Source organism: Oncorhynchus nerka, linkage group LG27 (genome assembly GCF_034236695.1).
Source record: "Oncorhynchus nerka isolate Pitt River linkage group LG27, Oner_Uvic_2.0, whole genome shotgun sequence".
NCBI lineage: Eukaryota > Metazoa > Chordata > Actinopteri > Salmoniformes > Salmonidae > Oncorhynchus > Oncorhynchus nerka.
This window is the reverse complement of record NC_088422.1, coordinates 11,169,282-11,196,291: the sequence shown is the minus strand read 5'-3', so window position 1 is coordinate 11,196,291 and position 27,010 is coordinate 11,169,282. Positions and strand designations below refer to the sequence as shown.

The 27,010-nt window shown below is 39.6% G+C and overlaps 1 protein-coding gene across 2 annotated transcripts in view; it reads right to left on the bottom strand.

The window, feature by feature from the left end:
* Positions 1–25,155, bottom strand: part of LOC115117131 (pikachurin) — a 53,190-nt gene extending 28,035 nt beyond the window's left edge. For both annotated transcript variants that reach the window (XM_029645593.2, XM_065011379.1), the window contains exons 1-6: positions 24,588–25,155; positions 16,124–16,233; positions 13,028–13,114; positions 11,479–11,505; positions 8,843–8,960; positions 1,318–1,453 (exon numbers count right to left, since the gene is read on the bottom strand). In XM_029645593.2, coding sequence (XP_029501453.1) covers positions 1,318–1,453; positions 8,843–8,960; positions 11,479–11,505; positions 13,028–13,114; positions 16,124–16,233; positions 24,588–24,693 — 584 coding nt within the window. In that variant the 5' untranslated portion in view covers positions 24,694–25,155. The remainder of the gene's footprint in view (positions 1–1,317; positions 1,454–8,842; positions 8,961–11,478; positions 11,506–13,027; positions 13,115–16,123; positions 16,234–24,587) is intronic.
* Between the last annotated feature and the right edge of the window lie 1,855 nt (positions 25,156–27,010).

Below are 27,010 nucleotides of genomic sequence, written 5' to 3'. Positions count from 1 at the left end.
CCCACCACTGCGACCTGTATGCTCTAGTCGGCTGGCCCTCGCTACATATTCTTCGCCAGACCCACTGGCTCCAGGTCGTCTATAAGTCTATGCTAGGTAAAGCTCCACCTTATATCAGCTCACTGGTCACGATAACAACACCCATCCGTAGCACGCGCTCCAGCAGGTATATCTCACTGGTCATCCCCAAAGCCAATTCCTCCTTTGGCCGCCTTTGCTTCCAGTTCTCTGCTGCCAGTGACTGGAACGAATTGCAAAAATCGCTGAAGCTGGTGACTTACATTTCCCAAACTAACTTTAATCATCAGCTATCTGAGCAGCTAACCGATCACTGCAGCTGTACATAGTCCATCTGTAAATAGCCCACCCAACATCATCCCCATATTGTTTTTATTTACTCTGCAGCTCTTTTGCACACCAGCATCACTACTTCCACACCATCATCTGCTCATCATCTGCTCATCTATCACTCCAGTGTTAAACTGCTAAATTGTAATTACTTTGCTACTATGGCCTATTTATTGCCTTACCTCCTCATGCCATTTGCACACACTGTATATAGACGTTCTTTTTTTTCTATTGTGTTGACTATACGCTTGTTTATTCCATGTAACTCTGTGTTGTTGTTTCTGTCACACTGCTTTGCTTTATCTTGGCCAGGTCGCAGTTGTAAATGAGAACTTGTTCTCAACTAGCTTACCTGGTTAAATAAAGGTGAAATAAAAATAAAATTAAAATAACTGTGCGCCGCCCCATGGGTCTCCCGGTTGCGGCCGGCTGCGACAGAGCCTGGACTCGAAACCAGACTAGTGGCACAGCTAGCACTGATGCAGTGCCTTAGACCACTGCGCCACTCGGGAGGCCGGAGGGGTTTTCAGAGGTCGACACAGTAGTGGCAAGGAATCTTAATAACCTTTACATTTCGGGTACTGACATAAATAAACCTTGTTGTCATTTTGGATATTCTTAAGATATTTGCTTGGATGTACACTAAAACAGACCACATCCGTGCACATCTTGGCTCCCGAGTGGCACAGCGGTCTAAGGCACTACATCTCAGTGCAATAGGCATCCCTACAGTCCCTGGTTCGAATCCAGGCTGTATCACATCCTGCCGTGATTGGGAGTCCCATAAGGTGGCGCACAATTGGCCCAGCGTCGTTAGGAGAGGGTTTGGCCGGGGTAGGCCGTCATTGTAAATAAGAATTGGATCTTAACTGACTTGCCTAGTTAAATAAAGGTTAAAGAAAAAAGTAGAAGACTGACTAGAATTGTTTACCGCTAAGCGTAAGCTAAATAGTCACTGTATAAACGTACCTGATGTAAGCAACAAGAAAGTGTAGAACTGGTGCACTTCCCTCACTCTCACCCTGTGTCCACGACAACGCAAGCTCTGTGTCCGATACGGCTACGACAGTGGGCTGAGTGGGAGGGGACGGAGGCATACACATCTCTGCGGATGGGAAAGAGAAAGAACAACCCTGTCATGTGACATTTAAATGTCCCGCTGAACTCAATGTAAGATCATGCTCGATGTACAAAGTCAAATAAATTCATCCTAGAGGGGGAATTACAAGGAAGGAAACAAAAAACAACAACATGACAACAGGAAGAAAATGAATATACCACCACATACTGTATACCATACATGATATTAATATACCACCACATACTGTATAACATACATGATATTAATATAGCACCACATACTGTATACCATACATGATATTAATATACCACCACATACTGTATACCATACATGATATTAATATACCACCACATACTGTATACCATACATGATATTAATATACCACCACATACTGTATACCATACATGATATTAATATACCACCACATACTGTATACCATACATGATATTAATATACCACCACATCCTGTATACCATACATGACATTAATATACCACCACATACTGTATACCATACATGATATTAATATACCACCACATACTGTATACCATACATGATATTAATATACCACCACATACTGTATACCATACATGACATTAATATACCACCACATTCTGTATACCATACATGACATTAATATACCACCACATACTGTATACCATACATGATATTAACATACCACCACATACTGTATACAATACATGATATTAATATACCACCACATACTGTATACCATACATGATATTAATATACCACCACATCCTGTATACATGATATTAATATACCACCACATTCTGTATACCATACATGACATTAATATACCACCACATACTGTATACCATACATGATATTATACCACCACATACTGTATACAATACATGATATTAATATACCACCACATACTGTATACCATACATGATATTAATATACCACCACATACTGTATACCATACATGATATTAATATACCACCACATACTGTATACCATACATGATATTAATATAGCACAACATACTGTATACCATACATGATATTAATATAGCACCACATACTGTATACCATACATGATATTAATATAGCACCACATCCTGTATACCATACATGATATTAATATACCACCACATACTGTATACCATACATGACATTAATATACCACCACATACTGTATACCATACATGATATTAATATACCACCACATACTGTATACCATACATGATATTAATATAGCACCACATACTGTATACCATACATGATATTAATATACCACCACATACTGTATAACATGATATTAATATACCACCACATACTGTATACCATACATGATATTAATATACCACCACATACTGTATACCATACATGATATTAATATAGCACCACATACTGTATACCATACATGATATTAATATACCACCACATACTGTATACCATACATGATATTAATATAGCACCACATACTGTATACCATACATGATATTAATATACCACCACATACTGTATAACATGATATTAATATACCACCACATACTGTATACCATACATGATATTAATATACCACCACATACTGTATACCATACATGATATTAATATAGCACCACATACTGTATACCATACATGATATTAATATACCACCACATACTGTATACATGATATTAATATACCACCACATACTGTATACCATACATGATATTAATATAGCACAACATACTGTATACCATACATTATATTAATATAGCACCACATACTGTATACCATACATGATATTAATATAGCACCACATCCTGTATACCATACATGATATTAATATACCACCACATACTGTATACCATACATGACATTAATATACCACCACATACTGTATACCATACATGATATTAATATACCACCACATACTGTATACCATACATGATATTAATATACCACCACATACTGTATACCATACATGATATTAATATACCACCACATACTGTATACATGATATTAATATACCACCACATACTGTATACCATACATGATATTAATATAGCACAACATACTGTATACCATACATGATATTAATATAGCACCACATACTGTATACCATACATGATATTAATATAGCACCACATCCTGTATACCATACATGATATTAATATACCACCACATACTGTATACCATACATGATATTAATATACCACCACATACTGTATAACATACATGATATTAATATACCACCACATACTGTATACATGATATTAATATACCACAACATACTGTATAACATACATGATATTAATATACCACCACATACTGTATACATGATATTAATATACCACCACATCCTGTATACATGATATTAATATACCACCACATCCTGTATACATGATATTAATATACCACTGTATACATGATATTAATATAGCACCACATACTGTATACCATACATGATATTAATATACCACCACATACTGTATAACATACATGATATTAATATACCACCACATACTGTATAACATACATGATATTAATATACCACCACATACTGTATAACATACATGATATTAATATACCACTGTATACATGATATTAATATACCACCACATACTGTATAACATACATGATATTAATATACCACCACATACTGTATAACATACATGATATTAATATACCACCACATACTGTATAACATACATGATATTAATATACCACTGTATACATGATATTAATATACCACCACATACTGTATACCATACATGATATTAATATACCACCACATACTGTATACCATACATGATATTAATATACCACCACATACTGTATAACATACATGATATTAATATACCACCACATACTGTATACCATACATGACATTAATATACCACCACATACTGTATACCATACATGATATTAATATACCACCACATACTGTATACCATACATGATATTAATATAGCACAACATACTGTATACCATACATGATATTAATATACCACCACATACTGTATAACATACATGATATTAATATACCACCACATACTGTATAACATACATGATATTAATATACCACCACATACTGTATAACATACATGATATTAATATACCACCACATACTGTATACCATACATGATATTAATATACCACCACATACTGTATACCATACATGATATTAATATACCACCACATACTGTATAACATACATGATATTAATATACCACCACATACTGTATACCATACATGACATTAATATACCACCACATACTGTATACCATACATGATATTAATATACCACCACATACTGTATACCATACATGATATTAATATAGCACAACATACTGTATACCATACATGATATTAATATACCACCACATACTGTATACCATACATGATATTAATATACCACCACATACTGTATACCATACATGATATTAATATACCACCACATACTGTATACATGATATTAATATACCACCACATACTGTATACAATACATGATATTAATATACCACCACATCCTGTATACATGATATTAATATACCACCACATACTGTATACCATACATGATATTAATATACCACCACATACTGTATACCATACATGATATTAATATACCACCACATCCTGTATACATGATATTAATATACCACCACATACTGTATACAATACATGATATTAATATACCACCACATACTGTATAACATACATGATATTAATATACCACCACATCCTGTATACCATACATGATATTAATATACCACCACATCCTGTATACATTATATTAATATACCACCACATCCTGTATACCATACATGATATTAATATACCACCACATACTGTATACATGATATTAATATACCACCACATACTGTATACCATACATGATATTAATATACCACCACATACTGTATACCATACATGATATTAATATAGCACAACATACTGTATACCATACATGATATTAATATACCACCACATACTGTATACCATACATGATATTAATATACCACCACATCCTGTATACCATACATGACATTAATATACCACCACATACTGTATACCATATATTATATTAATATACCACCACATACTGTATACCATACATGATATTAATATAGCACCACATACTGTATACATGATATTAATATACCACCACATACTGTATACCATACATGACATTAATATACCACCACATACTGTATACCATATATTATATTAATATACCACCACATACTGTATACCATACATGACATTAATATACCACCACATACTGTATACCATATATTATATTAATATACCACCACATACTGTATACCATACATGATATTAATATAGCACCACATACTGTATACATGATATTAATATACCACCACATCCTGTATACATGATATTAATATACCACCACATCCTGTATACCATACATGATATTAATATACCACCACATACTGTATACATGATATTAATATACCACCACATCCTGTATACATGATATTAATATAGCACCACATACTGTATACCATACATGATATTAATATACCACCACATACTGTATACCATACATGATATTAATATACCACCACATACTGTATACCATACATGATATTAATATACCACCACATACTGTATACCATACATGACATTAATATACCACCACATACTGTATACCATACATGATATTAATATAGCACCACATACTGTATACCATACATGATATTAATATACCACCACATACTGTATACCATACATGATATTAATATACCACCACATACTGTATACCATACATGATATTAATATACCACCACATACTGTATACATGATATTAATATACCACCACATACTGTATACCATACATGACATTAATATACCACCACATACTGTATACCATACATGACATTAATATACCACCACATACTGTATACATGATATTAATATACCACCACATACTGTATACCATACATGACATTAATATACCACCACATACTGTATACCATACATGACATTAATATACCACCACATACTGTATACCATACATGATATTAATATACCACCACATACTGTATACCATACATGATATTAATATACCACCACATCCTGTATACATGATGTTAATATAGCACCACATACTGTATACCATACATGATATTAATATACCACCACATACTGTATACCATACATGATATTAATATACCACCACATACTGTATACCATACATGACATTAATATACCACCACATACTGTATACCATACATGATATTAATATACCACCACATACTGTATACCATACATGATATTAATATACCACCACATACTGTATACCATACATGATATTAATATACCACCACATACTGTATACCATACATGATATTAATATACCACCACATACTGTATACCATACATGATATTAATATACCACCACATCCTGTATACATGATATTAATATAGCACCACATACTGTATACCATACATGACATTAACACAGGGTTTCTTGTATTTTTTCTGCACACAACAACAACAAAAAGTTGACACTAGAAAATTCAGGGGATCCAACTTATAAAAATGTATATTCCTTATATATTCCTTGTGTATTACCGCTGTAGGTTCATCATTCACAGAATGTCAGGTCCCGCTGGTTATCCTTACACACAATCATGTATAAGGTGTAAAAGGATCTTAGTTGACACTAAAAGGTAGTGTTAAAAAATTTCTCAAGGGACCTAATTTGAGTTTCAGACCCCACGTTTGGGAACCACTGCATTAACACATACACATCAAAATCAAATCACATTTTATTGGTCACATACACATGGTTAGCAGATGTTAATGGTCACATACACATGGTTAGCAGATGTTATTGGTCACATACACATGGTGAGCGGATGTTATTGGTCACATACACATGGTTAGCGGATGTTATTGGTCACATACACATGGTTAGCAGATGTTAATGGTCACATACACATGGTTAGCAGATGTTAATGGTCACATACACATGGTTAACAGATGTTATTGGTCACATACACATGGTTAACAGATGTTATTGGTCACATACACATGGTTAGCGGATGTTATTGGTCACATACACATGGTTAGCAGATGTTATTGGTCACATACACATGGTTAGCGGATGTTATTGGTCACATACACATGGTTAGCAGATGTTATTGGTCACATACACATGGTTAGCAGATGTTATTGGTCACATACACATGGTTAGGGGATGTTATTGGTCACATACACATGGTTAGCAGATGTTATTGGTCACATACACATGGTTAGCGGATGTTATTGGTCACATACACATGGTTAGCGGATGTTATTGGTCACATACACATGGTTAGGGGATGTTATTGGTCACATACACATGGTTAGCAGATGTTATTGGTCACATACACATGGTTAGGGGATGTTATTGGTCACATACACATGGTTAGCGGATGTTATTGGTCACATACACATGGTTAGGGGATGTTATTGGTCACATACACATGGTTAGGGGATGTTATTGGTCACATACACATGGTTAGCGGATGTTATTGGTCACATACACATGGTTAGCAGATGTTATTGGTCACATACACATGGTTAGCAGATGTTAATGGTCACATACACATGGTTAGCAGATGTTATTGGTCACATACACATGGTTAGCGGATGTTATTGGTCACATACACATGGTTAGCAGATGTTATTGGTCACATACACATGGTTAGCGGATGTTATTGGTCACATACACATGGTTAGCAGATGTTATTGGTCACATACACATGGTTAGCAGATGTTATTGGTCACATACACATGATTAGCAGATGTTATTGTGAGTGTAGTGAAATGCTTGTGCTTCTAGATCCGACTGCGCAGCAGTATCTAACATTGACATTTAAGTCATTTAGCAGACGCTCTTATCCAGAGCGACTTACAAATTGGTGCTTTCACCTTATGACATCCAGTGGAACAGCCACTTTACAATAGTGCATCTAGGTCTTTTAAGGGGGGGGGGGGAGAAGGATTACTTTATCCTAACAGGTAATATCTAACAATTCTACAGCAAAACCTAATATCTAACAAATTCCACAACAAAACCTAATATCTAACATATCTAACAAATTCCACAACAAAACCTAATATCTAACAAATTCTACAACAAAACCTAATATCTAACAAATTCCACAACAAAACCTAATATCTAACAATTCTACAACAAAACCTAATATCTAACAAATTCCACAACAAAACCTAATACACACAATCTAGGAAAGGAATGGGATAAGAATATATAAATATAAAATATATGGATAAGCAGTGACAGCACACCTCAGACAGGTCTAAATATATGGATAAGCAGTGACAGCACACCTCAGACAGGTTTAGCTTGTAGAGTAAAAAAATAAATACAGCACAGTATTGTGGTCACCTTTGCTGTCACCTCTGCTGTCACCCTTGATTACCTTGTGAAGAAGTGCTGATGTCCCTGGGCATGCTAGGTCGGCCCTCGCCTGCCCATCCATACGCACCAACACTAACTCTGTACTGGGTGGCAACTTTAAGGTTACCAATGTCCACATCCTAGGAGAAAGGGTGCGAGAGAGTGAGAGAGTGCATAGTAAGCTTGTCTGGTCTGAAACTTCCATTCCCACACAGTACCAGTCAAAGGTTTGGACACACCTACTCATTCTACGATTATCTTTATTTTTGCCATTTTCTACATTGTAGAATAATAGTGAAGACATGAAAACTATGAAATAACACGTATGGAATCATTTAGTAACCAAAAATGTGTTAAACGAATAAAATATATATTTTAGATTCTTCAAAGTAGAATGTATAGTCTTTGTCACGTCTGCTCCTGGCGCTTGAGGGCGTCAGGTTGCCCTGCATCCTGCCTACCTCGCTGCAGCGGGATTGACAGGTGTCTTGCCGCAGCCGGATTGTCTGGCTTCCATGCCTCCGCCGGCTCGCCAGGCTCTCACGCTCCTGCCGGTTTGTTGGGCTCCCACGCCCCAAGCGGCTTGCCCAGCGCCCATGACTCGGCCGGTTCACCCGGGTGGGATGCCGGGTGGCGCCCCAAGAGGAGGGGGGTACTGTCACCTCTGCTCCCGCTATTCCCTCTTCCCTGGTGCTTGAGGGTGCCAGGCTGCCCTGCATCACGCACTCCTTCCATCCATTACGCACACCTGCCTTCCCTCGTAATGAGCATCAGCGATATTGGACCTGGACTCAATTATCACCTGTTTATTTCCTCCCCTATATGTGTCAGTTCCCCAGCTCTGTTTATTTCCTCCCCTATATTTGTCAGTTCCCCAGCTCTGTTTATTTCCTCCCCTATATTTGTCAGTTCCCCAGCTCAGTTCCCCAGCTCTGTTCCCCAGCTCTGTTCCCCAGCTCTGTTCCCCAGCTCTGTTCCCCAGCTCTGTTCCCCAGCTCTGTTCCCCAGCTCTGTTCCCCAGCTCTGTTCCACAGCTCTGTTCCACAGCTCTGTTCCACAGCTCAGTTCCCCAGCTCTGTTCCCCAGCTCTGTTCCCCAGCTCTGTTCCCCAGCTCTGTTCCCCAGCTCTGTTCCCCAGCTCTGTTCCCCAGCTCTGTTCCCCAGCTCTGTTCCCCACTGCTGCATTGTATTGTTTTTGTCTTTAGTATTAGTTTGCTGACGCTGTTCCTGTCTCGTTCCATGTCCGTTATTTATTAAATGTTTTACTCCCCATACCTGCTTCGTCTTTCCAGCGTCATTCCATGTGACACTCTTGGCATTCTCTCAACCAGCTTCACCTGGAATGCTTTTCCAACAGTCTTGAAGGAGTTCCCACATATGCTTAGTACTTATTGGCTTCTTTTCCTTTACTCCGTGGTCCAACTCATCCCAAACCATCTCAATTGGATTGAGGTGGGTGATTGTGGAGGCCAGGTCATCTGATGCAGCACTCCATCACTCTCCTCCTTGGCCAAATAGCCCTTACACAGCCTGGAGGTGTGTTGGGTCATTGTCCTATTGAAAAACAAATTATAGTCCCACTAAGCGCAAACCAGATGGGATGGCATATCGCTGCAGAATGCTGTGGTAGCCGTGCTGGTTAAGTGTGCCTTGAATTCTAAATAAATCACTGACAGTGTCACCAGCAAAGCACCATCACACCTCCTCCTCCATGCTTCACGGTGGGAACCAGATTTCCAAAGGACAGAAGTCTTATTGTTATTATTATTATTGGTGTCCTTTAGTAGTGGTTTCTTTGCTGCAATTTGATCATGAAGGCCTGATTCACGCAGTGTCCTCTGAACAGTTTATGTTGAGATGTGTCTGCTACTTGAACTCTGTGAAGCATTAATTTGGACTGCAATTTCTGAGACTGGTAACTCTAATGAACTTATCCTCTGTAGCAGAGGTAACTCTGGGTCTTCCTTTCCTGTGGCTGTCCTCATGAGAGCCAGTTTCATCATAACGCTTGATGGTTTTTGCAACTGCATTTGAAGAAACTTTAAAAGTTCTTGAAATTTCCCCGATTGACTGACCTTCATGTCTTAAAGTAATGATGGACTGTAGTTTCTCTTTGCTTATTTGAGCTGTTCTTGCCATAATATGGACTTGGTCTTTTACCAAATAGGGCTATCTTCTGTATACCAACCCTACCTTGTCACAACGCAATTGATTGGATCAAATGCATTAAGAAGGAAAGAAATTTCACAAATTAACAAGGCACACCTGTTAATTGAAATCCATTCCAGGTGACTACCTCATGAAGCTGGTTGAGAGAATGCCAAGAGTGTGCAAAGCTGTCATCAAGGCAAAGGGTTGCTACTTTGAAGAATCTCAAATATAAATATATTTTGATTTGTTCAACACTTTTTGGTTACTACATGATTCCATATGAGTTATTTCATAGTTTTGATGTCTTCACTATTATTCTACAATGTAGAAAATAGTAAAAATAAAGAAAAACACTTGAATGAGTAGGTGGGTCCAAACTTCTTACTGGTACTGTACATACAAAGACTGTGGATAAGATTACATTAGACAACAATTATGTAACGTTAAAGTTTTACACTCAAATATGTTTGACACAAGTAGCACAGTTCTGTCTGAATTACTACTTACAAAACTTGCTTGTCCATCCAATTGCCCCTAAGAGAGAATAAGAGCCAAAATAATAAATAAGTAATTATGTTGGATTAAGTAGGATAAAACAGTCAACTGTTTGTTTTCCAAGAAACACTATGTGACCTCCTCAAAACGGATTTTAAAAAACTTTTAAAAGAATTCCACCAGATGCCTAATCATCTACTTCTATCACCCATATATTTGTTCAATTACTGTCAGGACAAATCCATACTGTTACAGTTACTGTAAGGACATGTCCATACTGTTATGGTTACTATAAGGACACATCCATACTGTTACAGTTACTGTAAGGACACGTCCACCATACTGTTACTGTAAGGACACATCCATACTGTTACAGTTACTGTAAGGACACGTCCACCATACTGTTACTGTAAGGACACATCCATACTGTTACAGTTACTGTAAGGACATGTCCATACTGTTACAGTTACTGTAAGGACATGTCCATACTGTTACAGTTACTGTAAGGACATGTCCATACTGTTATGGTTACTGTAAGGACATGTCCATACTGTTACAGTTACTGTAAGGACATGTCCATACTGTTATGGTTACTGTAAGGACATGTCCATACTGTTACTGTAAGGACATGTCCATACTGTTATGGTTACTGTAAGGACATGTCCATACTGTTACTGTAAGGGCACGTCCATACTGTTACAGTTACTGTAAGGACACGTCCACCATACTGTTACTGTAAGGACATGTCCATACTGTTATGGTTACTGTAAGGACATGTCCATACTGTTATGGTTACTGTAAGGACAAGTCCACCATACTGTTACTGTAAGGACATGTCCATACTGTTATGGTTACTGTAAGGACATGTCCATACTGTTACTGTAAGGACATGTCCATACTGTTACTGTAAGGACATGTCCATACTGTTACTGTAAGGACATGTCCATACTGTTACTGTAAGGGCACGTCCATACTGTTACAGTTACTGTAAGGACATGTCCATACTGTTATGGTTACTATAAGGACATGTCCATACTGTTATGGTTACTGTAAGGACAAGTCCACCATACTGTTACTGTAAGGACATGTCCATACTGTTATGGTTACTGTAAGGACATGTCCACACTGTTATGGTTACTGTAAGGACATGTCCATACTGTTATGGTTACTGTAAGGACATGTCCACACTGTTATGGTTACTGTAAGGACATGTCCATACTGTTATGGTTACTGTAAGGACAAGTCCACCATACTGTTACTGTAAGGACATGTCCATACTGTTATGGTTACTGTAAGGACATGTCCACACTGTTATGGTTACTGTAAGGACATGTCCACACTGTTATGGTTACTGTAAGGACAAGTCCACCATACTGTTACTGTAAGGACATGTCCATACTGTTATGGTTACTGTAAGGACATGTCCACACTGTTATGTTTACTGTAAGGACATGTCCACACTGTTATGGTTACTGTAAGGACATGTCCACACTGTTATGTCCATACATATACAGCTAACAGTAACACTGTCATCACTCTGAGGAGAGGACACGTTACTTACGGTGGTCAGCATGTCCAGACTGAGAGGCACCTCCAGCGTCACGGCAGTACTCACTGGCCGACTGTTCCTCATCTCTGTGTAGAACACCTGACAAACACACACACGAACGCACACACGCACACACAGCCTGGGTTCAAGATTGTGCAGTATACTATCGTCAGGCTTAGAAAATGTACAAGGTGGCAACAAGGTGAAGTGCCCTTCTGTGAAGTGGAGAGAATGGTAAGTGGGGTAGTGTATGGCAGAGGGTGTGTGTGTGTGTGTGTGTGTGCATATGAATGGCATGTGTGTGTGTGTGTGTGTGTGTGTGTGTGTGTGTGTGTGTGTGTGTGTGTGTGTGTGTGTGTGTGTGTGTGCATATGAATGGCATGTATGCAGGTGTGTGTGTATGTACTTGTGTGTGTACTTGTGTGTGTGTACAGGTGTGTGTGTGTGTGTGTGCATATGAATGGCATGTATGCAGGTGTGTGTGTATGTACTTGTGTGTGTACTTGTGTGTGTACAGGTGTGTGTGTACAGGTGTGTGTGTGTGTGTGTGTGTGTGTGTGTGTGTGTGTGTGTGTGTGTGTGTGTGTGTACGTGTCTCACAGCTAAAGCCTGGGTCCAGTACAATAAGCTTCCCTTCATGTGAATGAGGAGCAGAAATATAATCCTGTCCTCTCTTTATGTGAATGAGGAGCAGAAATGTAATCCTGTCCTCTCTTTATGTGGAAGAGGAGCAGAAATAGTATCCTCTCTTCTCTTTATGAAGAAACAGGAGCATCAATGCTTCTTGATTCACGATGGTAATGAGGCCTTAGCTGACGTTCACCACAAGGTCATCAGACTGCTGTCAAATAAGAGACACGGTGTGTCCCAAATGGCACACTAATTCCCGACTTAGTGTACTACTTTGAGTAGTGATGGGGGGAAACATCGATACAGTTACATATCACAATGTTATGTGTTGATTTGTAAAAAATGATATAGACACACTGAACACACAGATCCATAGATTATGGCCTAATGAATTTATTTTAATTGACTGAATCCTTTATATGAACTTTAACTCAGTGAAATCTTTTAAATTGTTGCATGTTGGTTTATATTTTTGTTCAGTGTATATACAGTTAATTCGGAAAGTATTCAGACCCATTTTGTTACGTTACAGCCTTATTCTAAAATGTATTAAATCATTTTTTCCCCTCATCAATCTACACACAATACCCCATAATGACAAAGCAAAATAGTTTGCTAATTTATAAAAAAAAATGAAAAACATGACATTTACATAAAAATTCAGACCCTTTACTCGTACTTTGTTGAAGCACATTTGGCAGTGATTACAGCCTCAAGTCTTCTTGAGTATGATGCTACAAGCTTGACACACCTGTATTTGTGGAGTTTTTCCCATTCTTCTCTGCAGATCCTTCCAAGCTCTGTCAGGTTGGATGGGGAGCGTTGCTGCGCGGCTATTTTCAGGTCTCCAGAGATCTATCAGGTTCTATCAGGTTCAAGTCCAGGCTCTGGCTGGGCCACTCAAGGACATTCAGAGACTTGTGCCGAAACCTCTCCTGCATCGTCTTGGCTGTGTGTTTAGGGTCATTGTCCTGTTGGAAGGTGAACCTTCACCCCAGTTTGAGGTCCTGAGTGCTCTGGAGCAGGTTTTCATCAAGGATCTCTCTGTACTTTGCTCCGTTCATCTTTCCCTCGACCCTGACTAGCTACCAGTCCCTGCCGCTGAAAAACACCCCACAGCATGATGCTGCCACCACCGTGCTTCACCATTCGGATGGTGCCAGGTTTCCTCCAGACGTGACGCTTGCCATTCAGGACAAAGAAAACAATCTTTGTTTCAATCAGACCAGACAATCTTGTTTCTCGTGGTCTGAGAGACTTTAGGTGCCTCTCAGCAAACTGCAAGGGGACTGTCATGGGCCTTTTACTGGGAAGTGTGTTCCGTCTGGCCTCTCAACCATAAAGGCCTGATTGGTGGAGTGTTGCAGAGATGGTTGTCCTTCTGGAAGGTTCTCTCATCTCCACAGAGGAACTCTAGAGCTCTATCAGAGTGACCATCGGGTTCTTGGTCACCTCCCTGACCAAGGCCCTTCTCCCCTGATTGCTCAGTTTGGCCAGGCGGCCAGCTCTAGGATGAGTCTTGGTTGTTCCAAACTTATGCCACTGTGTTCTTGGGAACCTGCTGCAGACATGTTTTGGTACACTTCCCCAGATCTGTGCCTCAAAAGAATCCTCTTTCGGAGCTCTACGAACAATTCCTTTGACCTGATGGCTTGGTTTTTGCTCTGACATGCACTGCCAACTGTGGGACCTTATATAGACAGGTGTGTGCCTTTCCAAATCATGTCCAATCAATATAATTTACCACAGGTGGACTTCCATCAGGTTGTAGAAAAATCTGATCAATGGAAACAGGATGTACGTCAGCTCAATTTGAGTCTCAGGGTCTAAATACTTATTATTATTTCAGTTTTTTATTTTTTGTCAATTTCATAAAATTAGCTTTGTCTTTATGGGGTATTGTGTGTAGATTGCTGAGGATTTTTAATTTTTTTATCCATTTTAGAATAATAAAAAGTTAAGGGGTCTGATGACTTTCTCAAAGGCACTGGATATATTTTTTTGTTTGTTGCTAGGTAGCGTTAGCAAGAGCTAGTAGGCTGTACCTACACCTAAACTATATTTTTGATCCTGTAGCATGTTATCCATCTTCTTTTTAACCAGGGCCCAGAGGGCTCTGGTCCAAAGTAGTGCACTATAAAGGGAACAGGATGCCATTTTGGAATGCATCCATTCACACAGTTGCAGATAGAGACAGTTATGCTTGACCTCATCTCATGTAACATTAAACAAATAAGTCTGCTTGACAACATCCATCTGTTCTGGGTAGTGAACTGCACACCACGTTCCGTATACTGTGTATGGTCACGTTCCAGACCCACGACATTGCTGTCGAGCTGATGCGGGTATCAGATTGCAATATCATATGATGTGCTTGGCTGATATGTTAAACCAGGCACTGTGAGATGTGACAGACGACTGCAAAGTGGTCGGCCAGAAACGTGACCAGTGTGTCGGTGTATGTAAGCCAACTGTTACCTTGTAGCCTGTGATGGTGCTAACATGACGCCGGGGCATCTTCCACCGCACACTGAAGGCTGTGCAGTTCACCATCTCCAACTGGATGTCCAAAGGAGGGCTGAGGCGCTCTGTATGGGACAGGAAATGATGTCACAATGGGTCAAAGTGAAAAGGCAGTGGGACTCATTAGGCCAAAATACCAGCAACAGTGTGTGAACACCTTGTGAAGACTTACAGAAAATGTTTGACCTCTGTCAATTGCCAACAAAGGGTATATAACAAAGTATTGAGATAAACTTTTGTTATTGACCAAATACTTATTTTCCACCATAATTTGCAAATAAATTCATTAAAAATCCTACAATGTGATTTTCTGGATTTCTTTTTCTTCTCATTTTGTCTGTCATAGTTGAAGTGAACCTATGATGAAAATTACAGGCCTCTCTCATTTTTTTAAGTCGGAGAACTTGCACAATTGGTGGCTGACTAAATACTTTTTTGCCCCACTGTAAGAGTGATCTACAACCAATATGTAATCATAAAAACAGTACAAATACTGTCCCTCTGTGAATGAGTTCAAGAGTCAAAACGCACACATTCTGTTATAAAACTGATGTGTTTGACAGCCGCAACAGATACACTGCTAATATTTGACATGACAATGCATCTGCAGACTACCAGAATTTTCAGAAGACCTAATGAATCTCTTCATATAATGCCCTTCTGAGTAAACACCCATAGAATAAAGCTCTGATGCAAGTCTGGGGTGTGGAAGTGACCACAGTAATGGTGTATTCCACACCCCAGACTTCCGAGGTGATTTCATTTATATTTCAGACAGCACCTTTAATAAGGCGTATTGAATGATGACACAAAAGATGCATTTGCTCTGCCATGGCTAATAATCACAATCAGCCCCATTCTTCATGGTAAATTCCTTGTGATGCTGATGGTCTCATTGGTCTTTGCCTAATTATTTTCCCTGATGTGAAAGTGTGGAGAGTTAACACTTGTGTCATCAGTATGGCTCCTGAAGAGGACACATAACTGGGTACCATTTCTGTCTGAATGGATCTCTGAGCACTGAAATGGAATCCTATTCCCTATATAGTGCACTACTTTTGACCATTGCCCATGTGTAGTGCACTATGTAGGGAATAGGGTGCCATTTTGGGATACAGGCAGACCCAGGCAGCCAGAATAAAACACTACATAGTAGATACATGTACCAAAACTTCCGCTATGACTCACTCGCTGGAACCTAATGTCAGCACTGCACTTAGAACAGACCTTTCCAGAGCAGTGAGAAGAGAGGAGGGGAGGGCAGAGGAGAAGAGAAGAGACGGGGGAGGGCAGGGGAGAAGAGAGGAGGGGAGGGGAGAGGAGAAGAGGGCCAAGCAAGGACATATTTCCACTGGGGTACATGTCTGATAGGGAGCAGACCTCCATGGCCAAATGGAAAGGACATGTAGGGAGCCTGCACTGCTCTCTGAGCAGATAATGCAGTATGTGAAGTTGACTTGTTCCTGTCCCCAGGTGCACTTGGGTAGGTCATGTAGAACTGATTCTTAGAATCAAATTTAATAGAATGTCGGTTACGACAGGTTACGAACCCAGGGACACTGATGGCACAGCTGGCGCTGCAGTACAGCGCCCTTAACCACTGCGCCACCCGGGAGGCCCCAACTGGCATTTTTAAAGAGGGTTCCCCAACTGGCCTTTTAAGGCAGGGTTCCCCAACTGGCCATTTGAGGCAGGGTTCCCCAACTTGCCTTTTAAGGCAGGGTTCCCAAACTAGCCTTTTTAAAGAGGGTTCCCCAACTGTCCTTTAAAGCAGGGTTCCCCAACTGGCCTTTTAAGGCAGGGTTCCCCAACTGGTCATTTGAGGCAGGGTTCCCCAACTTGCCTTTTAAGGCAGGGTTCCCCAACTAGCCTTTTTAAAGAGGGTTCCCCAACTATCCTTTAAAGCAGGGTTCCCCAACTGGCCTTTTAAGGCAGGGTTCCCCAACTGGCCATTTGAGGCAGGGTTCTCCAACTTGCCTTTTAAGGCAGGGTTCCCCAACTAGCCTTTTTAAAGAGGGTTCCCCAACTGTCCTTTAAAGCAGGGTTCCCCAACTGGCCTTTTAAGGCAGGGTTCCCCAACTGGCCATTTGAGGCAGGGTTCCCCAACTTGCCTTTTAAGGCAGGGTTCCCCAACTAGCCTTTTTAAAGAGGGTTCCCCAACTGTCCTTTAAAGCAGGGTTCCCCAACTGGCCTTTTAAGGCAGGGTTCCCCAACTGGCCATTTGAGGCAGGGTTCCCCAACTTGCCTTTTAAGGCAGGGTTCCCCAACTAGCCTTTTTAAAGAGGGTTCCCCAACTGTCCTTTAAAGCAGGGCTCCCCAACTGGCCTTTTAAGGCAGGGTTCCCCAACTGGCCATTTGAGGCAGGGTTCCCCAACTTGCCTTTTAAGGCAGGGTTCCCCAACTAGCCTTTTTAAAGAGGGTTCCCCAACTATCCTTTAAAGCAGGGTTCCCCAATTGGCCTTTTAAGGCAGGGTTCCCTAAACTGGCCATTTGAGGCAGGGTTCCCCAACTTGCCTTTTAAGGCAGGGTTCCCCAACTAGCCTTTTTAAAGAGGGTTCCCCAACTGTCCTTTTAAGGCAGGGTTCCCCAACTGGCCATTTGAGGCAGGGTTCCCCAACTTGCCTTTTAAGGCAGGGTTCCCAACTAGCCTTTTTAAAGAGGGTTCCCCAACTGGCCATTTGAGGCAGGGTTCCCCAACTGTCATTTTAAGGCAGGGTTCCCCAACTAGCCTTTTAAGGCAGGGTTCCCCAACTGGCCATTTGAGGCAGGGTTCCCCAACTTGCCTTTTAAGGCAGGGTTCCCAACTAGCCTTTTTAAAGAGGGTTCCCCAACTGGCCATTTGAGGCAGGGTTCCCCAACTGTCCTTTTAAGGCAGGGTTCCCCAACTGGCCTTTATATCTGTTTGGGCTTCTTGCGGTCAACTTGAAGTCTACAAACTATTTGTAATTATGTTGCGGTTCGCTGACCAGCCGCTCAAATAAACATCGGGCAAAAACGGCGTCTGAGTTTAGTGGATGATCCTTTAGCTTTAAGGCTAAATTAGTCTGTCATTTTTCAGATGCCGCTGTACTCCTACACTCTTAGAAAAAAGGGTTCCAACAGGGTTCTTCAGCTGTCCCCGTAGGAGAACCCCCATAAGAGAACTATTTTTGGCTCCAGGTAGAATCATTTTGGGTTTATGTAGAACCTTCTGTGCAAAATGGTTCTACCTGGAACCAAAAAGGATTCTTCGAGGGGTTCTCCTATGGGGAAAGCCAAAATAATAATTTTAGGTTCTAGATAGCACCTTTTTCTTCTAAGAGTGTCGACTGTCTCAAATGGCACACTATTCCCTATGTAGCACTATGTAGGAAAAAGGGTGTGATTTGGGACGCTGCCCCAGTCTTGTGTTTTAGAGGGGATGTGATTCATGTGGACACGTCCCTGTCAACCTCCTCGTAGAATGTGATCAGAATGACTGGAAACACACCGCAGAATACAAAGACATACAGCCGTCGCTGCCCGAAAGAGATCAGGATACAAGCTGTGTGTCAGAAACAACTGCTCTGAGCACAGTCTACACTACAGGCAGATATAATAGTCTCAATCCAAAAGCCTTAGAGGTCAGGATACAAGCTGTGTGTCAGAAACAACTGCTCTGAGCACAGTCTACACTACAGGCAGATATAATAGTCTCAATCCAAAAGCCTTAGAGGTCAGGATACAAGCTGTGTGTCAGAAACAACTGCTCTGAGCACAGTCTACACTACAGGCAGATATAATAGTCTCAATCCAAAAGCCTTAGAGGTCAGGATACAAGCTGTGTGTCAGAAACAACTGCTCTGAGCACAGTCTACACTACAGGCAGATATAATAGTCTCAATCCAAAAGCCTTAGAGGTCAGGATACAAGCTGTGTGTCAGAAACAACTGCTCTGAGCACAGTCTACACTACAGGCAGATATAATAGTCTCAATCCAAAAGCCTTAGAGGTCAGGATACAAGCTGTGTGTCAGAAACAACTGCTCTGAGCACAGTCTACACTACAGGCAGATATAATAGTCTCAATCCAAAAGCCTTAGAGGTCAGGATACAAGCTGTGTGTCAGAAACAACTGCTCTGAGCACAGTCTACACTACAGGCAGATATAATAGTCTCAATCCAAAAGCTTTAGAGGTCAGGATACAAGCTGTGTGTCAGAAACAACTGCTCTGAGCACAGTCTACACTACAGGCAGATATAATAGTCTCAATCCAAAAGCTTTAGAGGTCAGGATACAAGCTGTGTGTCAGAAACAACTGCTCTGAGCACAGTCTACACTACAGGCAGATATAATAGTCTCAATCCAAAAGCTTTAGAGGTCAGGATACAAGCTGTGTGTCAGAAACAACTGCTCTGAGCACAGTCTACACTACAGGCAGATATAATAGTCTCAATCCAAAAGCCTTAGAGGTCAGGCGGACACTATCACAGAAAATAGAGAAAGGCACAGTAGACGAGAACCCAAACATTGTAACACTTAATATCCACGAAAGACATATTTGTTGTTGTTGTTGATGAAGGTATGCTCTGATACACTCCTGCTGACCAACATCAGGTCACCAAGCTGCAGTAAAATCAACACACTGTAACATTCTGAATGCTCCTCTATAGTGATAATGATCATTGATAGCCAGTGAGCCGGCCACAAGTTAACGGTTACTAATTGAGATAAATGTCAAATGAATAACTGACGTAAATAACACCTGTGAGGTGTTATAAAAGTAGGCGGGGTTTCTGTATAAGCACTTTGTGACAACTGCTTATGTAAAAAGGGCCTAAGGATAAATACATTGATTGATTGATTGATTGATTTAACAACAGAGTAAGGCACATCCAAGGATGTAGTTCTTTGACTGCAGTAAGAGGGACATTTTAACTTGATAGTCATTATAGTAGGTCTGGTGCAGTAAGTTTACATCTCATTATACAGTAGGTCTGGTGCAGTAAGTTTACATCACATTATACAGTAGGTATGGTGCAATAAGTTTACATCACATTATACAGTAGGTCTGGTGCAGTACATTTACATCACATTAAAACAGTAGGTATGGTGCAGTAAGTTTACATCACATTATACAGTAGGTCTGGTGCAGTACGTTTACATTACACAGTAGGTCTGGTGCAGTAAGTATACATCACATTATACAGTAGGTCTGGTGCAGTAAGTTTACATCACATTATACAGTAGGTCTGGTGCAGTAAGTTTACATCACATTATACAGTAGGTCTGGTGCAGTAAGTTTACATCACATTATACAGTAGGTCTGGTGCAGTAAGTTTACATCACATTATACAGTAGGTCTGGTGCAGTAAGTTTACATCACATTATACAGTAGGTATGGTGCAGTAAGTTTACATTACACAGTAGGTCTGGTGCAGTAAGTTTACATCACATTATACAGTAGGTCTGGTGCAGCAATGTTATATTACATTATACAGTAGGTCTGGTGCAGTAAGTTTACATCACATTATACAGTAGGTCTGGTGCAGTAAGTTTACATCTCATTATACAGTAGGTCTGGTGCAGCAAGGTTATATTACATTATACAGTAGGTCTAGTGCAGTACGTTTACATGACATTATACAGTAGGTCTGGTGCAGTACGTTTAAATCACATTATACAGTAGATCTGGTGCAGTAGGTTTACACTACATTATACAGTAGGTCTGGTGCAGTAGGTTTACATTACATTATACAGTAGGTCTGGTGCAGTATGTTTACACAACATTATACAGTAGGTCTGGGGCAGTAAGTTTACATTACATTATACAGTAGGTCTGGTGCAGTAAGTTTACATTACATTATACAGTAGGTCTGGTGCAGTAAGTTTACATTACATTATACAGTAGGTCTGGTGCAGTAAGTTTACATTACATTATACAGTAGGTCTGGTGCAGTAAGTTTACATTACATTATACAGTAGGTCTGGTGCAGTAAGTTTACATTACATTATACAGTAGGTCTGGGGCAGTACGTTTACATTACATTACACAGTAGGTCTGGTGCAGTAAGTTTACATTACATTATACAGTAGGTCTGGTGCAGTAAGTTTATATTACATTATACAGTAGGTCTGGGGCAGTACGTTTACATTACATCACACAGTAGGTCTGGTGCAGTAGGTTTTGCCAGAGTAATATCCGTCACTCTGCAATCATGCCACTTTGTTAATAAGTACAAGAGGGCACATTTTTTTGTTTTACGTTTCAAGGGCTGTGCATTTTTTATGGTGCCTGTCATACAGTGGTTAGACAAACTGTAGCTGGTAAGGGATGTGTAAAATGGAGGAAGGGAGGTGGAAGCCTCTGTGTGTGCCCATTTAATAACAAATGCAGCATGTGTGCTCAGCACAGGAGTCTTTGGGTATCCAAAGGTCCTCATGTGGTAAATCAAGTCATACAACATATACACCAAATATACCATGTTCCTCTATTCTCTCCTCCACTACTACTCAGTATAAATTGTGTACTTCTGCAAATCCCCCTCCTTACTGACAGGAACAACACTGACATGTGTCTGGCACTTGGCAGCTAGTATGAGAATGCGCCTGTCACCTAGTATGAGAATGTGTCTGTCACCTAGTATGATAATGTGTCTATCACCTAGTATGATAATGTGTCTATCACCTAGTATGATAATGTGTCTATCACCTAGTATGATAATGTGTCTGTCACCAAGTATGATAACGTGTCTATCACCTAGTATGATAATGTGGCTGTCACCTAGTATGATAATGTGTCTATCACCTAGTATGATAATGTGTCGGTCACCTAGTATGATAATGTGTCTGTCACCTAGTACCTAGTATGATAATGTGTCTATCACCTAGTATGATAATGTGTCTGTCACCTAGTATGATAATGTGTCTGTCACCTAGTATGAGAATGTGTCTATCACCTAGTATGATAATGTGTCTATCACCTAGTATGATAATGTGTCTGTCACCTAGTATGATAATGTGTCTGTCACCTAGTATGATAATGTGTCTGTCACCTAGTATGATAATGTGTCTGTCACCTAGTATGATAATGTGTCTATCACCTAGTATGATAATGTGTCTGTCACCTAGTATGATAATGTGTCTGTCACCTAGTATGATAATGTGTCTGTCACCTAGTATGATAATGTGTCTATCACCTAGTATGATAATGTGTCTATCACCTAGTATGATAATGTGTCTGTCACCTAGTATGATAATGTGTCTATCACCTAGTATGATAATGTGTCTATCACCTAGTATGATAATGTGTCTGTCACCTAGTATGATAATGTGACTGTCACCTAGTATGATAATGTGTCTATCACCTAGTATGATAATGTGTCTGTCACCTAGTATGATAATGTGTCTGTCACCTAGTATGATAATGTGTCTATCACCTAGTATGATAATGTGTCTGTCACCTAGTATGATAATGTGTCTGTCACCTAGTATGATAATGTGTCTGTCACCTAGTATGATAATGTGTCTATCACCTAGTATGATAATGTGACTGTCACCTAGTATGATAATGTGTCTATCACCTAGTATGATAATGTGTCTGTCACCTAGTATGATAATGTGTCTATCACCTAGTATGATAATGTGTCTATCACCTAGTATGATAATGTGTCTGTCACCTAGTATGATAATGTGTCTGTCACCTAGTATGATAATGTGTCTGTCACCTAGTATGATAATGTGTCTATCACCTAGTATGATAATGTGTCTATCACCTAGTATGATAATGTGTCTATCACCTAGTATGATAATGTGTCTGTCACCTAGTATGATAATGTGTCTATCACCTAGTATGATAATGTGTCTATCACCTAGTATGATAATGTGTCTGTCACCTAGTATGATAATGTGTCTGTCACCTAGTATGATAATGTGACTGTCACCTAGTATGATAATGTGTCTATCACCTAGTATGATAATGTGTCTGTCACCTAGTATGATAATGTGACTGTCACCTAGTATGATAATGTGTCTATCACCTAGTATGATAATGTGTCTGTCACCTAGTATGATAATGTGTCTGTCACCTAGTATGATAATGTGTCTGTCACCTAGTATGATAATGTGTCTGTCACCTAGTATGATAATGTGTCTATCACCTAGTATGATAATGTGTCTATCACCTAGTATGATGACACAGACTTGTTTCCGATTAGCATTATGAGTTTATTACCATATGTCTAATTGTCCTACATGTAACAGTTCATGTACTATATGGAAATGACAATCAGAAAATTGGTCATAGTTCCTTTTGATTCTGCTGTAATTGATGTAGGCCAAATGAATATTCACAAAATTATAATATGTATGATGTTGTCTTTGATGTTTATTAAAATCAGGAGAAAAATCTCTTGACCTAGGCCTACATATCAATCGAGAATATGATCAATAGTCAACTTACCCGATCTTCGAACGTTTGTCCTTTTCGCAGAAAAAGAAACGTTGATCATGCATATTGAAAAAAACAATATATAAAAAACGCTCCTCTGTTTACTGGTAAACTCCATATCTTTGTCTTAAGTTAAAAAGGTCAAATGGTCATTTTAGGCTACATGCAACAACAAAAAACTCCTTGCGCTTAATTATAAGAACTGACGAGAGACGCAACTGATCAAAGTTTCTGATGACAAAGACAACTAGTCATTCAAAGTTCCTCACAATCTGCTCTCAAAGAATGCAAATGAAAAGGAAATTATGTTTGGAAGGCAACTGAGGTTTGACACGGGTAAGATTGCAAGCTATTAAGATCAGTTGAACGCACCACGAGTTACTGTGACATTGTCGACGCGCAAATGGAGACAAGTGTCCTGCGTAAACGTTAAAAAAAACACAATCTGGAATTCCGAGTGGGTACTAATTTTACGCGCGACACTCTTCTTCTTGTCATTCGTCTTGTGATTTAGAAGTTTGCGAAATGGCAGAGGAGAGCCGAAACGTGGGGACATTTAGAGCTAAGAGGATAACAGGAGTCTAATCCACCCAGCTGGAGACTTGGCAGCTCACTACAGCCACTCAGACTAATATAGAAACACACTGACCGCGCGCGTATTAGAAAACAAATAAACAATGAATTAATGAATTAAATTCAATATTTCATATGAACTTTTAAAGAGAATTCGCCTTTTTTGCACAAATATTGTAAAAAAAAACAATTGAGCATATAAAGGTATTGATGTCTTCCATAGGCTATGCTACTGTATGAAGTGCTGACTCTAATTTCAAAACAATGACCTGCTGACTCGGGTATAACATTTGACCAAGTAAGAGGACTGATTGGTAAACTCAATTTTCTTGTTGGGAAATTACTTGGGTTCTCTCGCTGTGTGTTAATGCTCACTGATAGATACGTTTTCTGGGGAGATCAGACATATGGTTTAAGTAAATTTGCCAATTCCCTCCTCCCCCATAGAAGAATCCCATGAAGCACTCCTGTCTTATTTCCCCGGGAAATGTATTGTTACTTTATTGAAAACAGAGGCCATCTTGCAAAGCCGTGTAGCATATGAATCATCTCTAATCGAAATGAAGGAACATGTGAAATGTAGAATTAGGAGGTTAATATTTGCTGTAGCGCAGCATGTTGTCTAGTATAGCGTTCACACACACACACACACACACACACACACAAATCGGAACCCCATAATGGATAGGATTAATAACTACCTCCGATCAATTTAATAACATAATCAATACAATCAAAGCTCTTCATAAAATAGAAAATGTCTACTCTGTTGTGACAATCCTACTCATCATAAAGTTCAGAGGCCTCCTTTCAAATGTCCCGTATCAAACCGTTTTAATTATTCCATAATGTAAGACCCAAATGGCACCCTATTCCCTATCTATATATTACGCTACACTACTTTTGACGAAGGCCAATAGGGCTCTGGTCACAGTAGTGCACAATATTGGTAATAGGGTGCCAGTCAGGACGTAAATCCATGTCAAACACATTCTATTATTCTAACATGGCACAGATACACCTTGCTCGGTGTGAAATCCATGTTGTGGGATTAGTCTGTTAAATCTACACTGACAATGTCAATGACTGTTCTGTGGTCAGTCTTATCAACACTCCTCTTCAACCTCTATTATTTTCCCCAGCAGGTCACCACAACCGTAACCTTCCTTGCCTGGGAAGGAAATGAGGAATCACAAGGAGAAGTCAAGAGGAAATTGTTGAATTCATTACCGAGCACAGAAATATTCTACTATTTTTCCTCTATAGGGTTATAGGAGAGTCAAGTAGATCTCTTATTTGAAACCAAGATAAGAAAGTCGAATAGAAAAAAAGAAAAATGAAAGAAAGTAAAATAGAATGAGATATAGTCTAGGGTTAGTCTACACTGAGTGGACAAAACATTAAGAACACCTACAGTCTAGGGTTAGTCTACACTGAGTGGACAAAACATTAAGAACACCTACAGTCTAGGGTTAGTCTACACTGAGTGGACAAAACATTAAGAACACCTACAGTCTAGGGTTAGTCTACACTGAGTAAGCAAAACATTAAGAACACCTACATTTTAAAGTTTGTCTACACTGAGTAGACAAAACATTAAGAACACCTTCAGTCTAGGGTTAGTCTACAATAAAATAAAATATGAAGAACACCTGCTCTTTCCATGACATAAACTGACCAGGTGAATCCAGGTGAACCCTATGATCCCTTATTGATGTCACTTGTAAATCCACTTCAATCCGTGTAGATAAAGGGGAGGAGACAGGTTAAAGAAGGATCTTTAAGCCTTGAGACAACTGAGACATGACTTGTGGTATCTGTGCCATTCAGAGTGTGAACAGACACGACACAATATTTAAGTG